Raw genomic sequence first — 17,567 nt, 5'->3', positions numbered from 1 at the left:
AGCAGAGATAATCCACGGAGTACATGGCTGCTTTTTCCAGAGTCAGCTCTGCAAATTTTGCTGGTGCTCTGGGAATTAGCAAATCAGCGCCAGTCGAGATTTATCTTTCCAGAGCTGCTCCTGGTTGGGGAGACCTGCAGAGAGGGTTGTTTCTTTCAGCCTGTGTCCCTGGCATCTGAGAGTCTTGTTCTTAAAATGCAAAAAAAACCACAACACACTTTGGTTTCTGCCTTTCTTTTCGCTCGCTTGCTTCTCTTCAACTCCATCTTTCTCAGACTGGTTTTTAAAGGTAGGAGTGTTTCCCCCTCCCCCTGCACTCCTGTTATCTTGCTCTTTGATCCCACTGCTCTATTGTGACGCAAGTGACTGGCATGAAGTGTGGATTTTGAAAATGTGTCACTGGAGGTGTCCAACTGCTGTAGAACTTGAGTGATTCCATAAACAAAGCAGCAGACTGAGAATTTTCAAGTCTTTCATTTCCTCACATGGCAGATTTTGTGTGATTTTTGTCCAAGTCACCATCTTTCAGATCCTCAGTTTTGCCACTTTCAAAGAGTGATTACAAATAAGGCTGTGCAACTAAGCAAGCTAACATGCTGAAAAAGAAGTTAATGGTAACTTGAAATCCAGGCTATTCCTGACATTATATTTACGTAAAGTATCTGAATCAGACAGGGCAGAGGACATCTAGTTGTCCCCACCTTTTGGCATTCCTTTCACTTTAAATGGAATCAAACTGTCTGAGTTTATGGAATGAGACTTAATAGGAATTCTCTTTCCCATTTTTTTGCTCACTATAGGGAAAGGTGTAGTTGGTTTTGAATTAAATACAGATTTCTAAGAGATACAACAGGCTATTATATGAGAAAAATTAACATTGAGGTAAATTCAGAACACTGTCTATGCTATTTTGCCATATGGATGATAGAAAAAAATGTATTTTTAATGAAATGTAGCTGAGAGATTGCTCTCAGAGCATTTAGTATTCTCAGATATCAGTTTGGACAATATCAGCCCCAAGTCAGATTATATACAGTGGAGGTCAGTTAAGTTCTGTGTAAATTATTATTTATCTATAATACGGAGATACACATTTGCTTCTTAAATTTAGGATCTTAGCTCATGTTTCTCCCCCACCCTTGCATAAAATTAAGGAAGGAAAAAAGCCTCCCACTCGTAACCCTCTCCTATTTCACATGTCGGAACAATTAGTGGCTATCCTACATATCATGTAGTTAAGTGGTCTAATGCCCAGTTACCCACTTAGTCACAGGCTACTAAGGTGGGGATTTGGTTCGTGGAGTCAGAGAGGTGGTAATGTGATGAGCCAGTTGCTCTCTGAGGCTGCTGGCTGAGATGGTGGCTATCCAGTAGAGTAGGGAGCAGTTTTGCTGGGTGAGGCTTCCTGCAGACACACTGTAGGAATTCACTGCTTCCAAACGTTCTCCTTTAGACCTTTCCCTTAACAGGGAATGCCCTTCAGTGTGTAGATCATCTCATCAATCCATTGAATTGGCTCTATTTTTTCCTGCATGTAACAATGTCAGAGATAGCTAGATGGTTATGGATCAGATTCCCAATTAGTCCATTTGTTTATATCTTTTAGGGCCAATATAATTTCTTTTTCTGCTTTTACATCTAGAAGGGTCAGAGGTATGAGTGTGGTGCCTACCCTGAAGCGGATGGAGGTGATGAAAGACCTTTGCACTTTGGCAAACAGTTGTTCCCTCGGGTCTGTAGATATAGGAGGCAATATTGCACGAAGGGGATTTAGTTTAAAATACTTTAAGCCAGTGGCCATACTTTTGAGAGAGGCTTGAACCGCGCAGGATGGAGAAATGACCTTGACTGTGCTCCTTTTTCATTCCCCTTCTGACCTTGCCCCAGATACCTTGCTCTTCTAGTATCCCCTTTTTTGGTGTCTCACAGTCACAGTGCAGTGGCACAATGGTATTTTCTCCTCTTAGCCACCCGGCCTTCCAGACTTGGGTGCTTGGGAGTTCTGTATGCTCCCTCTGTTAACACTTCAGTACAATGCCCATTGTCCTTACCTGTAGGTTGGGATTGGTGCAAAGGTTCCTAAAATAAGAGGCAATTGGTTCTCTTTGGTTCATCTGCTCATATGCTGCCACCTAGTGGTTCCGTCATCTTTAGCACCCTGTGTAAAGTGAAGGGGATGTTAAAGTTGTGTATTGTCTTTGATCTACTGTTTTTTTCCCGAGACCTCAGTTGACCCCTTTTCTTACCTCTTTATCCATCACATACACAAAAAGCTTCCTTTTCTTATTCCTTGGTCAGGAAATCTGGAATTGAATAGCTGGCATATAATTTTTTGAGAAGCTTGGAATCCATTGATAACATCCCTGCTTGCTTCTCAATTTCTCTCTTGTTGATGTGAGGTGGGTGTCTTGCTGCAAGGCTTTAGTTCTGTTTCCACAGAGGTGAGGAAGGTGACTGCCAATCTAGGGGTGCTCGGAATAGGCAGTTTCAGAGAGAAATTTCCTGTAACTGCTCAGTTACCCATTTTTCAAAATACCTTGTGTAGAGTCAAGTGATAATAATAGCTGATGCTTCTTGAGCAGTTATTATGTGCCTGGCATTGTTCCAAGAATGTTGACTCCTTAGTCTTCCTGAGACCCAGTGAGACAGAGTTTTGCCTGTCTAAGGTGATGATACTGAGGCATAACGTTCAAGTAATTTACTCTGGAGAACTTAGTAGTAAATGGGGAACTGGGATTAATTCTCAGGCTGTCAGGTTCCAGAACTTTAGTTCTTAACTACTATGTTTTGCTGCCTTTTCAAGGCATAGATAACCTGAGTGCTATGTACAGGCAACAGCGAAAGGAAACAGGGCTGTATATATGCCAGCTCTTCTCAAAGTACTATCTGAGTCTCTACTGGGACCTGTTGCCTTGCAGGACAGACACAGTGTGGTTGGTAACTGAGGCCTGAAGAGGAACTCTCCAACGTGCTGACTCCAAGGACTTGGTTTTAGCCTTGTCTCATTTCAGAGAGATTGAGCACAGAAAGAAAAAGTAACCAAGTAGGCAGCCAAAGGGCATCTGAGAAGCTAGCCAGAAACCAGGCAGGCCTGGGTTCCAGAGATGCTTCTGCCCTAAAGGGCATTGCAAGTCGTCTTCTCTCTCTGGGCTTTTGTTTTCTTTCTGGCTATCCCTTCCTACCTTGTTTGGAGGTGGCAAGAATGATACCATTTCAAAAATAAATTTGACACCATCACACATGGCAAGAAACCAAATCAGATGTTTATTTATGCTTTTCCAATTACCCAAAACAATGAGCAACTTCTTCCTCCAAAGGTTTTCTTCTCTCTCACTTGCTCTGTGGCAAGGCTATGGAAAGGCAGAAATGGATATGTGGACATGTTTAGAGATGGGATGAGCCATGCCAAGGCAGGTTTAGTAACAGGTCTGATGAATATGCCTCTTCCCACTTGTCTTACTGGTGGTTTACAGTTACTACAAAGTGTCAGAGGCTTGAGTGTCCTTAGTAAGGAAAGTCCGTGTGTTGGTGGGATGACAGGTAGGGAGTGGGAACTCTTGATGATCAGTTTCTTCATAAAGGCAGGATAGAGAGAAGGATATGTGTCCTAAAGGAGAGAAAATACAGAAATTTGCTTTTATGTTTCAAAATATAGAAGGTATAGAAGGACACAGAGTAAAAAGTGTCTCCCTCCTACTGTGTCTCATAGTCACACAGTTTCTCTGTTCTTGGAGGCAACCAGTGTTATCATTTTCTTTCTCCTTCCAGAGGTATCTCATACATATATAAGCAATCAGAGACTCCATTTTTACACAAATGGGAGGAAATTAGGCCTACTGTTCTCTGCTGCTCTTTGAAAAAATTACCAACACATCTCAGAATGTATTCTGCATCAGTACAGAGAGCTTCCTTTTCTTTTTCACTGTTGCATAATATTCAACTGTATAAATGCACTACAATTCTCCAGCTAGATCTCTATTTAACGTTTATGTCATTTCCAATGGTTTGCTATTGCAAACAAGTAACCTTGTGTATATATCATTTTGTATGTGTGTGTGCAAGTGTAGCTATAGGATGAACTCCTAGATGTGGATTTGTTGGGTCAAAGAGAGTGAGGAAATAAGCAACTTTGTTATTAAATAAATGATAAAGTTAAATAGGATGAATTTGTTCAGGTTTGACAGAAAAATTCCAACCTTTCTGTATTCATGGTCAGGAAATGGGGTTCTCATTTGGAAAGTCATAAAGTCAACCCTTGAGTGATAGGCCTGAGCTGGTACTTTATGGTCGTACAAGGGCCCCAGAGAGTAAGATCTATCTTTATGTATCTTCCTCAATGAACCCACTCAGCTGCTGCTGCACACTAGAGTGGGCCCTGGTCTGGAAGATTCTAAAGACAGTTTGTATCATTGTCACACATGTCATCCTTCAGCCCCATCAATACAGGCTAGTAAGTTGGAGCTAGTGACATACTAGTCTTGGGTGCCCTCTGTCACCATCCTAATTCTAAACAAAACCCACGTTGCGCCAAACAACTACAGTTATTACCCCACCCAAAGCAAGCGCTAACTCGTTTTACATTTTGATGTGGTTCTCTAAAACACAAGCCATATTCTTAATTACCTAAAAGTTAATCTGATTATATTCTATACGAATCCTCATACTGGATTCCTAATCTTGGTCAATCATATTGTATACACGGGCCTTTGGGGAAAATGTGCCCGGATTTGACAGATGGAGATAAAGAAACCCAGACCCATCCTTGTGGCAAAAATTCCTAATTGTCCCCCAACATCAATTCTGCCCTTTTTATTGATTAATGAGCACACCCCTACTCTACTTTTAAGTTGGTCAGAAGTTCTACCTAGAATAAAGCTTTCTTTGCATCTTGTTTTGTCTGTCTGTATGTCCAGTTCTGGCCAATGGAATGTAAGCAGAAGTGTGTGCCACATCTGTGAAGTGTCCTTAGAAGGATGGTGTGCTCTTTTCCTTGCATTTTATCTTTCCTCCTGGGTAGGGTACAGACATGATAGATGGAGCTGGAGCTGGAGCATCCATCTTGGGCCATGAGGTAGCCCTCAGAATGTTGGCCACACACAGTGGAGCACAAAGAGAAGGAATCTGGAACCTGGATATTGGATCACTTACCTCTAGATTTTTATGGAAGAGAAAAATTAATTTCTGTTAATTAAATCATTATTATTTTGAGTTTTCTGTCACATGTAATTGAACCTAATCCTAACTGACAGTCCCCTAATTCAGGAAAAACAATTCCAGAGTCATCTTCTTTCAGTGGTGAATTATTAGCATCATTTTTGGAAATGAAGAAATGTTACTTCACTGGCAACTCTAATCCTTCACAGAGAAGTGAAGTCCTGGCCAACAAATTCACTGGCAGTAGTTCTGATACCTGGGCTTCATATTTTTTCCACTTCAAAGGCAGTGGTAAGATATTCTTTCGGAACAATCCCAACGAGGCTGTTGAGTTCTCCGACCCACCAGCCATACACGTTGTACTCCTGAAAAATGAAAAGAGGACAGTTTCAGTTGGAATTTAGTTTTGCTTTTGTTAATCTCTCACAGTGATTGTGTGGGAGAGTCTGTGTTCACATTATCAGTATGAGTCCATAACATCCCTGATGGGATTATTAAATTTTAAAAAGTTGTCAGGAGGAAGGGAAACACTACTTCCATTTTGCCATCTTCCTGTCTATATTGTAAATTTAGCACATTTGATTCCATTGCTGAGCCTAAAGAGCATGTCTTTTACCAAGTAAAGTGGAATGGCTTCTTTAAAGAAAGTAGGGCCACCCTAAAATGGCAGAACACTAGAGATATTCAGGGAGCCAGGTCAGAGTTCAAATCGATAATATTTACCAAGCATCTTCTGTGTGCAAAGTGCTGTTTGAGTTCCCATGAGCTCTATAATGATGAATCAGAATATTGCTTGCTCCCTGGGAGCTTACGGCATAGAGTAATGGGCTTTGGAGTCAGACAGACTGGGATCTAATCCCCATTTGGTCTTTTAGTAGCCATGTGACCTTAGGTTCTCCTAGCGTTAACAACTTCTGTAAGAGTAGAGATAATATTGCCCCTCCATGCATTGTGTGTGTATAAATAACACCACCGAAGTGAAAACAATTCAAAGTGTCTGCTGTGTAGTAGGTGCTCTAAACATTATATTCCTCCCTTGGAAGAGGTAGGAGGTTGATGGGGACATCAGTAATGATAGGCAAGACATAAGAGCCACAGAGGGCCAAATGAGAATAAGAAGGTTTAAAAGAAGGGGCGGCCACGGGGTTAGGAACAGAGCTCCTTGAATACAGAAGAGCTCAAAGGCACAGCAGATGTTGAGTGTTATGGCACTATTCCTGAAAGCACCAGAAAAATGCTTGCTTGCTTTTGAAGGAAGCAAAATTGAAGAATACATGGTAAATATCATGTTGGATTTGGGGTACCATGGGGCTGTCTGCTTTCTGCATACCTGGCTGCTGAGTTCTGTTAGGAAAAAAAGAAAAGAAAGAAAGAAAACCAGGTTGGTGACAAATTCCAGTAAAATTCCAGGTCAACTGCTTATCTTTTTGTTTCTTTTTGATAGCGTACCTCCCCTCCTCCAACTGTGTCTCTCCCTCCCCTCTCAGCAGATGACCTCTTTCCTACCTTCAAAGAGGAAAGGGAAGCCATCAGGTCTGTCAGCCTTCAGCCTCCCAAACAGGAACTTACCTGAATTGACAACCACCCTTTTTTCCCATTAAAGTAGAGGTATCCCTCCCCTGGTTTGAGACTATCCCTTATAATGTGCACTTGAAACCCTTCTGCTTTCATGATTTCTCAGAGACGAAATCTGACCTCTTAATGTAAATGGCTCCTTCCCATTTCTATTAGTCTACTAGTCTATGCCGACTGCCAGTTCTCAAACTTACTGACAAGAGTTTACTTCTCATACTGCCCCAACTTCTTGCTTTCTATTCACTCTTCAAGTCACCCTAAGTAGGCTTCTGCTTCCATCACTACATTCATGCTTTCTCTTTATGGTCTTCCATGACTTCCTTATCGCTCAAATATTGGGGTACTTCTCCATCTTTAAGTTACCTGATCTCTTAGTAGTGCTGGCACTATGGACTCTTCTTGCAGTATTATCTTCTCTTAGTTTATATGATAATTATACTCCCCTAGTGTCCCTCCTTTTTCTCTGGTTGCTTCTTCTCATTCTCCTTTGCAAGCTCAGCTTCCTCCATCCCTTCTTTTAATGTGGTTGTTTACCAGGATTTTGTCCTGGCCTTCTCACTTGATGCAATTTCCTTGAGCAATCATATACACCTCTGTGGTTTAGCCACCCTGTCTGTGTAAACGACTCACAACCATAACTCCCGTCCATGTTTATCATCCTGCCTCTATCTCCATTCCCACTCCCAAACTATCCCGACCTGTGTTCTCTGTCTCAGTGGGTGGCACCCTTATGTACTTAGTTACGCAAACCAGAAACCCAAGAGTTGTTCCCAATTTACCTTCTTCCAGTCAATCCTTGAGTTCCATCAATTATCTTTCCAAAATATTACTGGAATCCATCTACTTCTCTCCATTCCTATTGCCAATACTATACAGCCATGTCACTGTCATAGAAACAACCTCCAAATTGGTTTCTGTATCTCCCCATTCTTGTTCCCCTCAAACCTATTCTTCATTCTGTAGCCAGAATCTTTCTAAAGTGCATACTGATAATATCATTGCTCTGCTTGAAACCTATCAGTGGGTTCCCACTACCTGTTGTCAACTTCTTAACAAGGCAGGTAAGGCCTTGCATGATTTGGTCTCATCACCACTCAGCACTGCCATTCACTTCCTAACTCTAGTGGACCCTGAGTAAAAGAATTTGTCTCCACTACTCCCACAGGCCATGAGGTCTCTTATCTTGGAGCCTTTCCTCTGCCTGTTTAGCTTCTAGTTCCCTCTTCCTTTTCACACGACTCACTCATAAGCAGCCTTCAGATCTCAATTCCTGAGTCTCGGTAGACACTCTAGACGCCTCTCCTTGCCGTTCTGGGTGATGACCCAGCTATGTGGTCCATGATGCTGTGCCCTCTGCTTCCCAAAACATCAGTTTGTCATGCTGCATTGTATCTGCCTGCCTTTTTCTCAGTGCCAGTCACTAGGTGGAAAGTTATGTGAGAGTTGGGACCTTGCTGGTTTTGTTTGCTGTTGTATTCCCAGCACTCAGCATGGTACCCGGCACAGGATGGGGCCGAAAATATACTTGTTAAATGAGGTTATGAAGAAATGAAGGAAGCAGTGGGGATTTATACTCTCAGTTGAGCAGATTTAGTTACAACTAACTCCAGGATATTCCCCTGGTGATTGAACTGGTTGTGGCAGGAAGAGAGCAACTGCCTTTGGAGACAGTTTCCCCAAACGGCTGCCTGAATACCATGAAGAGAGCCGTAGATGCCACAAGAAGTGAGACTACTGAATTGCTCCTAAAAGGAACAATTATCTTTTAAAAACCAATCTTAAGTAACTGAGTGTCCACCTCCTCTCCCCCATTGTCCCCACCATACCATCTCATTCCCTCCTTCCCCCAGGCCAGCTTCCCCCTATTGTCTGCACTGCCTTATGGGAAATTGCCCAGAATTCCTTAGTCTCTGCCTGTCAAGACATTTCAAGCTCTAGGTACAAGTTATGTTACTGTCCACTTTCCAACACTCAAGTTAGGGCAGTTTCTGCCTTAAGTTTTCTTGTAGAGTTGCCTTGTGTTTAGCATGTTGTTGCAGTAGCCATTTCTACAGGGCCTTGCTGTGAAGGGGAGACATAACTCTGTCTTCCTCTTTCACTGTAACTCATTAAAAACTCTAGCTTTAGCTCTTCTGCTATCTCACAAGCAGAGGGTGGCCACCATGGTGTCTGACAGTCTTTGATCAAAGTCAGCTTGCTGAGCCACGTACAGAGTGTGCTTTCCTACCTGCCAGATGCTATCATCTTCATCACCTGCGGGGTTCAGATAGGGTATTCTCTCCCTGGGGACTGTTCAAGACTCCTGACTTTGACTCACACCTTGTGACATCCCCCTTTAGCCATAATGCCAGGAGTAGGGACCAGGCCTTGGGAAGGCGCTCTCTGCCAACTTGAAGAGAATGTAAACAGGAAGCAGATGAGCCTCAGCAGGACACCTGCAAAGGCTGGGCTCCCAGTCAGCTGTGCTCTTGCCGGAGGGGAGCACTGACCCTGCCGACCACAGATGTCGTAGCCTCCCCACAGTGGGAGAACCCAAACGAATGAAATCAACTCTCCACCCTCCAAAACAAAGGAACAGGCACAAGTGTGAGGAGGCTTGCATGGTCTCAGAGACCATATGCATCCTGCTGTGGGCGTCTAGGAGCTTAATCAAAGCACCTACAGGTCTTAGGATCTGACTGTCTTTTCCAGATTTCATCCCTTGGTTGGTTACCCAGAAAGGGCTGCAGGGCTGAGATGTTTAAAGCATGAATGGAAAATTTCTAGTCTTCTCTTCCACTGCCACCCCCCATGCACTGCTCTAGCCCAGTCTGAACACCACGAGGTATTTTAAAATAATTTCAACTTTGATGAATTGCTGGGGAGTCCACAATTGCTCATAATCAAAGGGAGAAAAATGCAAATGAGATCCGGCCGAGAACTATCACCACCAAACGTTTATTTCACTGCATAGTGCCAGAAAGAATTAAAACAACATTAAACTCACAGCAATCATGTTTAAGCCCTCGTTTCCAAGTGCCAAATTGCACCACTCTGGATCATACAGATGTTCGTTAATTATGCTAATTTTTATTAAACTATTAAAATGGAGAGAGTACTGGCTCAGCCAGGCAGGCCCCAGCTCTGAATGAACTCTGCTCTTGTCTAGAGGTGCTAATTTACTGCATTTGTATTAAGTTGCTTATTCTTGGATTTTAGTTTTGGGATGGCAGGGAGAACTGAATTCCTGGGATCAACATTTTAAAATAAAGTTTGACTTCTCTTGCCCAGATGTTTAGAAGGACTGTAAAAATGCTAAGATACTCCCAGGAGACCTGAAGTCCTCCATGCAGAAGTGTTTTTACCTTCAAGGTGGGGATACACACCTCCAAGTGAAAATGTTAAGGAATCAGAACTATACAGGCTCCCACTCCTTAACTCTACAAGCACTGTGTATGGTAGAGCTAAGATGTTAATTATACAAAACTGTTAATTGAAAATGCTCAAGATAAGAATATAAGAAACTATTTAAAACAAATAAACAGACCTTTCACATCTGTGGTTACTTCTTGCCACAAGGTCTTTTTAGAAGCTTTTCACTTGAAATTAGTACTTGTGGTTTGTTGTCATTCTAAATATTTCTAGGCCTGATTAAACATCTGTTTTCCTCAATGCTCACCCTGCACCACCTCCTTAAACCCTCCAAACGAAGCAGTCTTAAAAATGAAGGTTGGCTGTTTGTATTCCATTATCTGGTTGGAGAAGCTGCTGGTCTGGATGAGCAGAGCATTGGGTGAACCTGAAACGGACACAGCACGCACCATCAGCCCCAGTCCAGAGTGTTTATGGGGGGTTGTATGCTGCCACGAAAGGATTTATGCTGCTAATCTCCATCAACAACAACAAAAAAAACAACCCTACCAAACCTGCGATAAAAAGAACAGCAAATTCTATAAACAAAAAGCAGTACGGCCACCAACCACGGGCATGTTGCACAGCTTGACTCTGCCTCCAGTGGTTTCCCATTGCTGTTTATGGTTTCAAGACTATCATGGACCTCCTCAGTGCTCCTCCTGTCACAGGGCCCTGAGTCCCTGTGTGGTGCTGCAAATACCCTGTCAGTAGGTGTCAGGGGATATCAGGGGGAAAATCAGCAGGCGCCTATCATAAGCCTTAAAAGAGATTAAATACCCCTACCCCATGATTGCTACATTTTAATTTCTCTCCTCCCTGCTGGTTCCTATTTGTATAAGCTCTTCCATGGCTCCCCTGGAGTAGCACAGACATGACCTGGAATGACCATCCCATTTTGGGATGAGAATTCAATTTCTAGGCTCAGTGAATCTTAGGCTGTTCCAGGAAAAGGAAATCACCATCCTCTGGGGCACAGATTCTTAAACTGGAGTCTGTGAACCCTTGGCCTATCTGTGGGTGGACATGAAGGGATCTCTGAATTCCTTGAAGTTGGTGTAAAATTTTGTGTGCATGTGTACATGTTTCTTGTCCCTGGAGTGAGGCCCAGAACTTTCATCATATTCTCAAAGGGTTTATGAACCCTCTAAAGTTTACAAACCAGAACTCTAGGGGGAAATACAATGACCTTTATGGCTTGGATCTGCACTTTGGCCCAGGGTATCCATCTCCACCCATGCCCTCCTTTTTAAAATACAGTGAAAGGAAATTAAGAATCCTTGTTCCTGTCACTCTGGGTTTCCTAGGCTTCAGCCCTTCAGCTGCTAAGGCTTCTTCAAAGGCCGACTAAGCTTGCTCATCCCTTCTCTGGCACCATCTCTTTAACTGTGACTTGAAAGTGGTGGTGTCTTCTCATAGCTTCCATTCAAATCCGCATGATAGCTTTTGGAGCAATCTGTTTGACCCTGTCAGTTCCCCTGAGAATGTTCCTAGTAGAAATGTTCTCTTTTCATATTGAATTGGACTTTGAAAAGCCTCTGTGGAAGATTCCCAGAAAATGCTTCATACTTTTGTTCTTTTGACCACCAAAGTTCACTCTATCAGTGCTTGAAAAGAAGAGAATTCCTCTTCAATCAATCAGCCTCTAACATGAAAGATCAATAACTGCTTGATATATGTATGGGAAAGTTCAATCAATCACAGAATTATTGGTTTATGATTGCTTATTTCTCTTATCAGTGCTCCTGCATCACATATTGTCATTAATAAAGATGGGAATTTGAATTCCTAAACAGAGTAGATTGTCATATTCCAGGGTCAGCCAAAAACATCATATTTTTACTCTGGATTGGCCCATAATTTCTCTACTCCTAAAATCCAGCTTTGGAAATTGAATGCTTTCTGAAGTTACCATAAACTATTAAACCAAGAGCTCTAACTCAGCACTCTTCCAACTGCTGAGAAAAACAAGGCTGGGAACAGGAATGGTTCACCAAAGATAAGCAGGTGCCCTTGTTCCAGCACAAATGGTTTATGAAGAGATTTTGCAGGAGGAAAAGGGAAGTGGTCAGCTGGGTGGGTGGCAGGTTAGTGGTGTTGGAACCTCTGAAAAGATCAGAGCTCAGCACTTAGCTGAAACCTTGGGTAGCTTGGCGGCTTCCCCAGGCTGTTTCATACCTAATGTTTTAAATTCTTTGCAATCATTTCCTCTTTTTTCCATTATTCAGAGTTTTGGTTTATAAATCATAATAAAAATGAATCATTAAATTAGCCTCAATTGAGCCAGTTTTATTTATTGTTACATTTCAGGGAATTTGCTAACCTGGAGGTTGATGGGCCTGAATCCGGAGTCCAGGGAAAGGTAGGTTGAGTGTAAGAAAGGGGACATGGAAAGGCTGAGTGGTCAGCAAAAGCAGTGGGGGGAGGGGGGTGGGGCATGGCGACAACTCTCCAAAACTCACCCCCCAGCTAAGAGTTGAGTCTGAGAAAGCATGTGTCAGCTAGGTGGAGGGTCTGAGCGCACTTGTGTGCAAGGGAATGTTCAGCCTCGAGTCTGAAGGGTATGTTTTGAACTGGGTGTGAGTGGATAATGATCAAGCCAAGGACAGGGAGGTGTGCAGGACCTGTGTACAAACGGGAGATGGTTGCTGATGGGAATATGTGCAAAACAGAGTGCATGACAAATAAATTATAAGCTGTAAAGGTAAGAGGGAAGGTGTAACAGGGCTGTAAGGAAAGAGAAATAAGGAACATGCAACTTGAACTTTGCCTAAAGAAGAGAGAAAGGATAAAGGTAAACACTTTGCAGATGGGAGAAAACAAGGTGCCAAGTGCAGAATTCAGAAACAATAGAGACAGCACCATTTCTGAGCTGATAGAATTGTGATACCAAGTGAGACCGCGGTATTAATATGTATTCCATAAACTGTGCAGCTCCACGCTCTGCACCGCTCTGTTTTGCTCTGACCGCAGTACCAGCCTCAGGCACCACAACACAATTTGGAAACAATGTGACGGAAATGTTTAATCTGCTCGGCCCATCTGTGCTGCGTATTTCTCCAGATCTCCCTGAGAGAGGCGCCTTGAATCTCCACATTGCCTTTAATATTCTCCTAAATCACCTCCCCACTGCACTTCAAGGGCCATTGCTACAATATCACAGGTTCATCTAAAGTGCAATGGGAAGGGGGGGATGGGGAGGCGCAGGCCGGGATATTTTTTATTTTAAAATAATTTTCAGAGATCGTCTTTTCGGCTTCTTTTAAAAAAAGAAGAAAAGTTATTCTTCTGTTGCCGGAAGGTTATTGAGGTTGTTTGGTGCAAAACAGGGTAGGATGGAGTGGAATCATTCTCCAAAGAATTATCTTTATTAATCTTGAGTCCTCATTTGGACATGGGAGGGGTGAGCAGATGCTCGTTCTCTCATATCTCTTTTTCTTGCATCTTGCTTGGATGTGTTCGTTTGGGGCTGCTGCCTGTCCGCTTTTCGCTCTCTGCACCGGTGTCAGCTTCACCCTGCTCTGCTCCTGACAAAGCCATCTGGTTCAGGACAGGTATATATTTAGTCCCTGGGCAACTAAATGTCCTCATCAGAGACACTATCTATATTATAGATTTTAGCTTAACACCTTAGTTTTCTTCTCCTTAAGTACAGATGTTGAGCCTCAGATTTCTGCTGCCTTTCCTCCACTTGATTTTGCCAGAGTCAGTGATTTGGGGCTAGAACGCTGGAAGCTGGAGTAGGTTTCAGAGAAAGAGGGAATGACAAGTCACCCTCTTCCAGACCTTAGACAAATGGAAGAGTTGCACATCACCAAGAAAATTAGGATTCCTTTTGCTTTGTGAATTAAAGAAATGAATAATTTAATCCTCAAGATTGTTCCGGTGAGGGAAAGGCAACGTCCCAGTTGCGGAGCCCTACAGCCTGTCGGTGTGTTACATCATCTGCACACATAGGCGTTTCCATGACAACCGCTTATAGCTTCATTTCCTGGATCCCTCTAGGGGGTGTCACAGCCAGATCCACCTGCTTTTCACCCTACCCTCGGTGGGGTCATGGTAAGGTCGCCAGAATAAATGAACGCGGGTACTAATGATCTGTTTACTGCTGTTTATGCTCTGTGTGTGTCAGGGGCACGCACATTTAGAGAGCTCATTATGGTTGCAATTAGAATGCACCATCGCTAGATATTTAACTCCTTTTTCTTTTAAATTAGCATTTTAATAACATTCTTTGAGCAGAGAAACAAAATGACCATTTTTCACGGACAAACTTCTAGCTGTAGGTGCAACTTTAATGGCAAAGTTGTGAAGGGGAAAGAAGGGAGGGAAAAAAAGGCCATTTTTACTACTTCCACCCTCCTCCTTACCAAAAGGATATTTTTATTTGCTTTCTAACACACTCAATTTCCTACATTTGTTTTGAATCCAATTATTTTGGGTGGTTTAAAGTACCACATTCTTGTTGGACAGAAATTAGCAACGATTGAAATTAACTTTCTATGTGACCTGTGAAAGGGGCTAAAATAATTACAAGTGTGTAAAGGAAACCCTCTCTCCAGAAGACCCCCTTGCTCTAGGATAGGGCTGTGATCCGATACCATTATCAGACTATCTTTATATGGTAATTGCAAGGGGGTATTTTCTTTAAAAAGGTGATTGCAATTGTTTGTTTTATAATTAGGATTTATAAATCCTAATCTTATAATTCTCGATAAATCTTTATATCCTCTATAACTATTACAAGGATAAATGATGATAAAAACTTGCCATTATAGACAGGATAAATAAGCAGAAAGAATGAAAATAATAACATGGCAAAAGTGCCATTTAAAAAGTCAGACCTTGGAGCATCAAAAAGCAAGAGACAGAACAGGAAAGATACAATGTAGAGAGACCCACTTGGTCAGAACATTTCATAAGGCATTGCCTTTTAGGAATCAGCAACACCTTTGCTAGGTGTTTATAGATGTTGTTTGTGGAAAGTACAGTGAAAAATAACAATTTGAATGTTTCGATTATCTTTCTCAGTTTGTTCCATTTTCGTTATTTATTTCCTATAAATCGGGACCTTGCTGAACATAATTCTGCAGACAAGGAGGTAGATGGGACAGCCAATGTGAACGAGGAGATAGATGGTAGGTGCGTGTAAGATAGATGCTATGCGTTTATGAAAAGGAGCAGTATGTCTGCATGTGAACATTCACAAAGTAGATCAAGCAAGCGTGTAAACTGTAATGGGTATTTATAGGTGGAAAAAAAGGTGCAAGGAAGCTTGTATGGGAACAAGCATACCGAACCTGGAAAGGGTTTGCTTTTTTCCTACTCTTTTGCAATCCACATCCAAGATCCGCTAAGATGACCCATGCTTGCTGTGGCTCCTGTGAAGCCTCACAAGCCTTTCCATGACAACAGACAGGGGATTTCACAGCCAGACGACTCAGGAGGTCAATAGTTGAAAAGCAAGAGTTAGAGAGATCTTTATCGACATCAAAACAATCCCACTAAAAAAAACCCTGAGCGATAGGAGGAAAAAATTTAAAGACGCAGCAGGAAAAAAAAAAAAAGAGCCTTCATAAAGATGCAGGTTTAAAATGTTTATGCTTTTGTACCAGCCTAGTTGCACCTTAGAATCTGCCATTTCATAAATAAAATACGGATGGCATAGACTATAATTTGGTGATAGCTACCCCAGGACATATCTAGATGCACTTCTGTTATTTTAATTAAATACTGCATTATGGTTTGTGACAACTACACAGCTACAGCGTAAATGAATTCAGAATTAAAGTGTTACTTAGGCATCCAGTAATTTTTGTTTCATTCCTCAGTTTTACAAAGCAAATAGCTATAAAATCAAGATGTTTGTTCATTTACAGATGGAGCAGGATTGTTGCTGTTTTTTTTCTCCTTAATCCTCATGCACAAAAAGAAGGCAGAGCTCAGTCTGGCTCCCAACACTCCCAGTTTATGAGCCACATCACAAAGGAAAACACATCCTCTTGACTATAATGTGAAATGCTGAATATTAATTGCTGGTATTATGCTTATCTTTCTAGCTGGGGTCTGTCTTTTAACAATTATTCTGATGGGCTGCAGTCTTGCACTGCCACAAGATTTTTCTCCTTTGTTTAACAGAAACCTATTTGATTTGATTTTATTAAAAAAGTCTTAAAGTTCACAATGCTCTTGGAAGTTTTTAGTATCTGGAACTCTTCCCCAAAATAGAATACTAGTGGGAACAGAGAAACTGCCGAATTTCTTTGCTAAAAAGATGATGCACCCTTCTGCATCTAAAATAAAAAAACATTTTTCATTCTAGCAATATTAATGTTTCCTTAATGAAACTGGAGAGGGCATTGCAATTTGATACAACCAATTGGTTAGTTTAAATGTCACTTCCCTAACAAATCATGAGAAAGGTTCAGGCTGTTCTCATCTAACAGGCACAGATTTTCACTCAAAATTAATATGGCAGAGTAAAAGGATTTTTGTTCAAATCTGAGGATTTAATTGTATCTTTAATGTGTCATATGTCAAGATGAAAGTTTTTAAATAGCAAGTTTCCTGAAACCATTGTCTATTATTTCTAGTTTGAGAATCAATATAACCTTTTTATTAGCCCTTAAATACCATACGTCTGGCAAAGTCTGCTAATTTCAGCGTTTCTGTGTTCTAACCAATTACCCCAAGTCCCCCATTACTAATTCTGTACTATATAGGAGCTACTGCCCTGTATGTTTGCAGCGAGGCTGTAATTTGCTTTAATATTTTGTTAGTTTGGTAGGAGAGCTGGATCCATACACTACCAAGAAACACTGGCAGACAGAGGTTTGGGGAGGCTGAGTTCCTTTTGAGAAAATAATTACGCAGAAACAAAGCATTGTGACTCCTTTTTAAATAGAGCATCTCACTGAAATGTCATCCAGCCTCTTTGGCAGATTAGTGAGGAGTTTATTACTAAATCTCTGTCTAATAAACGTGCAGTTGACTCTGGAGGAGCTGCTTGTTATAATACTGGCAGTGGGAAATGGAGGGAATGTCACAGTTAAAGACACAAATTTTCCCCATAATATATTCGAATGGAAACCTCTGAATCCAATACTACATGGGCATATCTAATAAATTCACAATATTTCAGCCTCAACAGCCTTCACCGGTTAGTTTTAAAGATTTATGTGGTAAAAAATTACTCAGTGATGAATATGGTTTATTCTGTGCAGTGTTGGAGGTATAAGGAATTAAACTACCGTCTTTAACAGTGAATTTATTATTACCTCTGTCAAAAGACGAAGCTTTAACAGCATTTGTTATAAATTCACTGCAAAATAAATGGCTGGTATTTTTTACACTGGAGTTTGTAAAGCATCAGGCGATTCTGAGCATTAACCTAACCCTGCCATGGCTTATATGGTTCTAGGTAAACATTTCTGTGTGGGCCTCACAGT

General features: G+C 41.7%; 1 protein-coding gene across 3 annotated transcripts in view; it reads right to left on the bottom strand.

Annotated features, from left to right (window-relative positions):
* Positions 1–213: 213 nt before the first annotated feature.
* Positions 214–17,567, bottom strand: part of SKAP1 (src kinase associated phosphoprotein 1) — a 259,792-nt gene continuing 242,438 nt past the window's right edge. For all 3 annotated transcript variants that reach the window (XR_005023578.2, XM_036879685.2, XM_036879686.2), the window contains 2 exons: positions 5,411–5,519; positions 214–3,607 (listed from right to left, as the gene is read on the bottom strand). Coding sequence is in view for 2 of the 3 variants with exons in the window: in XM_036879685.2 (XP_036735580.1) it covers positions 5,418–5,519 (102 nt within the window). In the remaining variant the exon portion in view is untranslated. The remainder of the gene's footprint in view (positions 3,608–5,410; positions 5,520–17,567) is intronic.

Source organism: Manis pentadactyla, chromosome 4 (genome assembly GCF_030020395.1).
Source record: "Manis pentadactyla isolate mManPen7 chromosome 4, mManPen7.hap1, whole genome shotgun sequence".
Classification (NCBI taxonomy): domain Eukaryota; kingdom Metazoa; phylum Chordata; class Mammalia; order Pholidota; family Manidae; genus Manis; species Manis pentadactyla.
The sequence above is the reverse complement of the archived record's forward strand: the minus strand, read 5'-3'. Positions and strand labels throughout refer to the sequence as shown.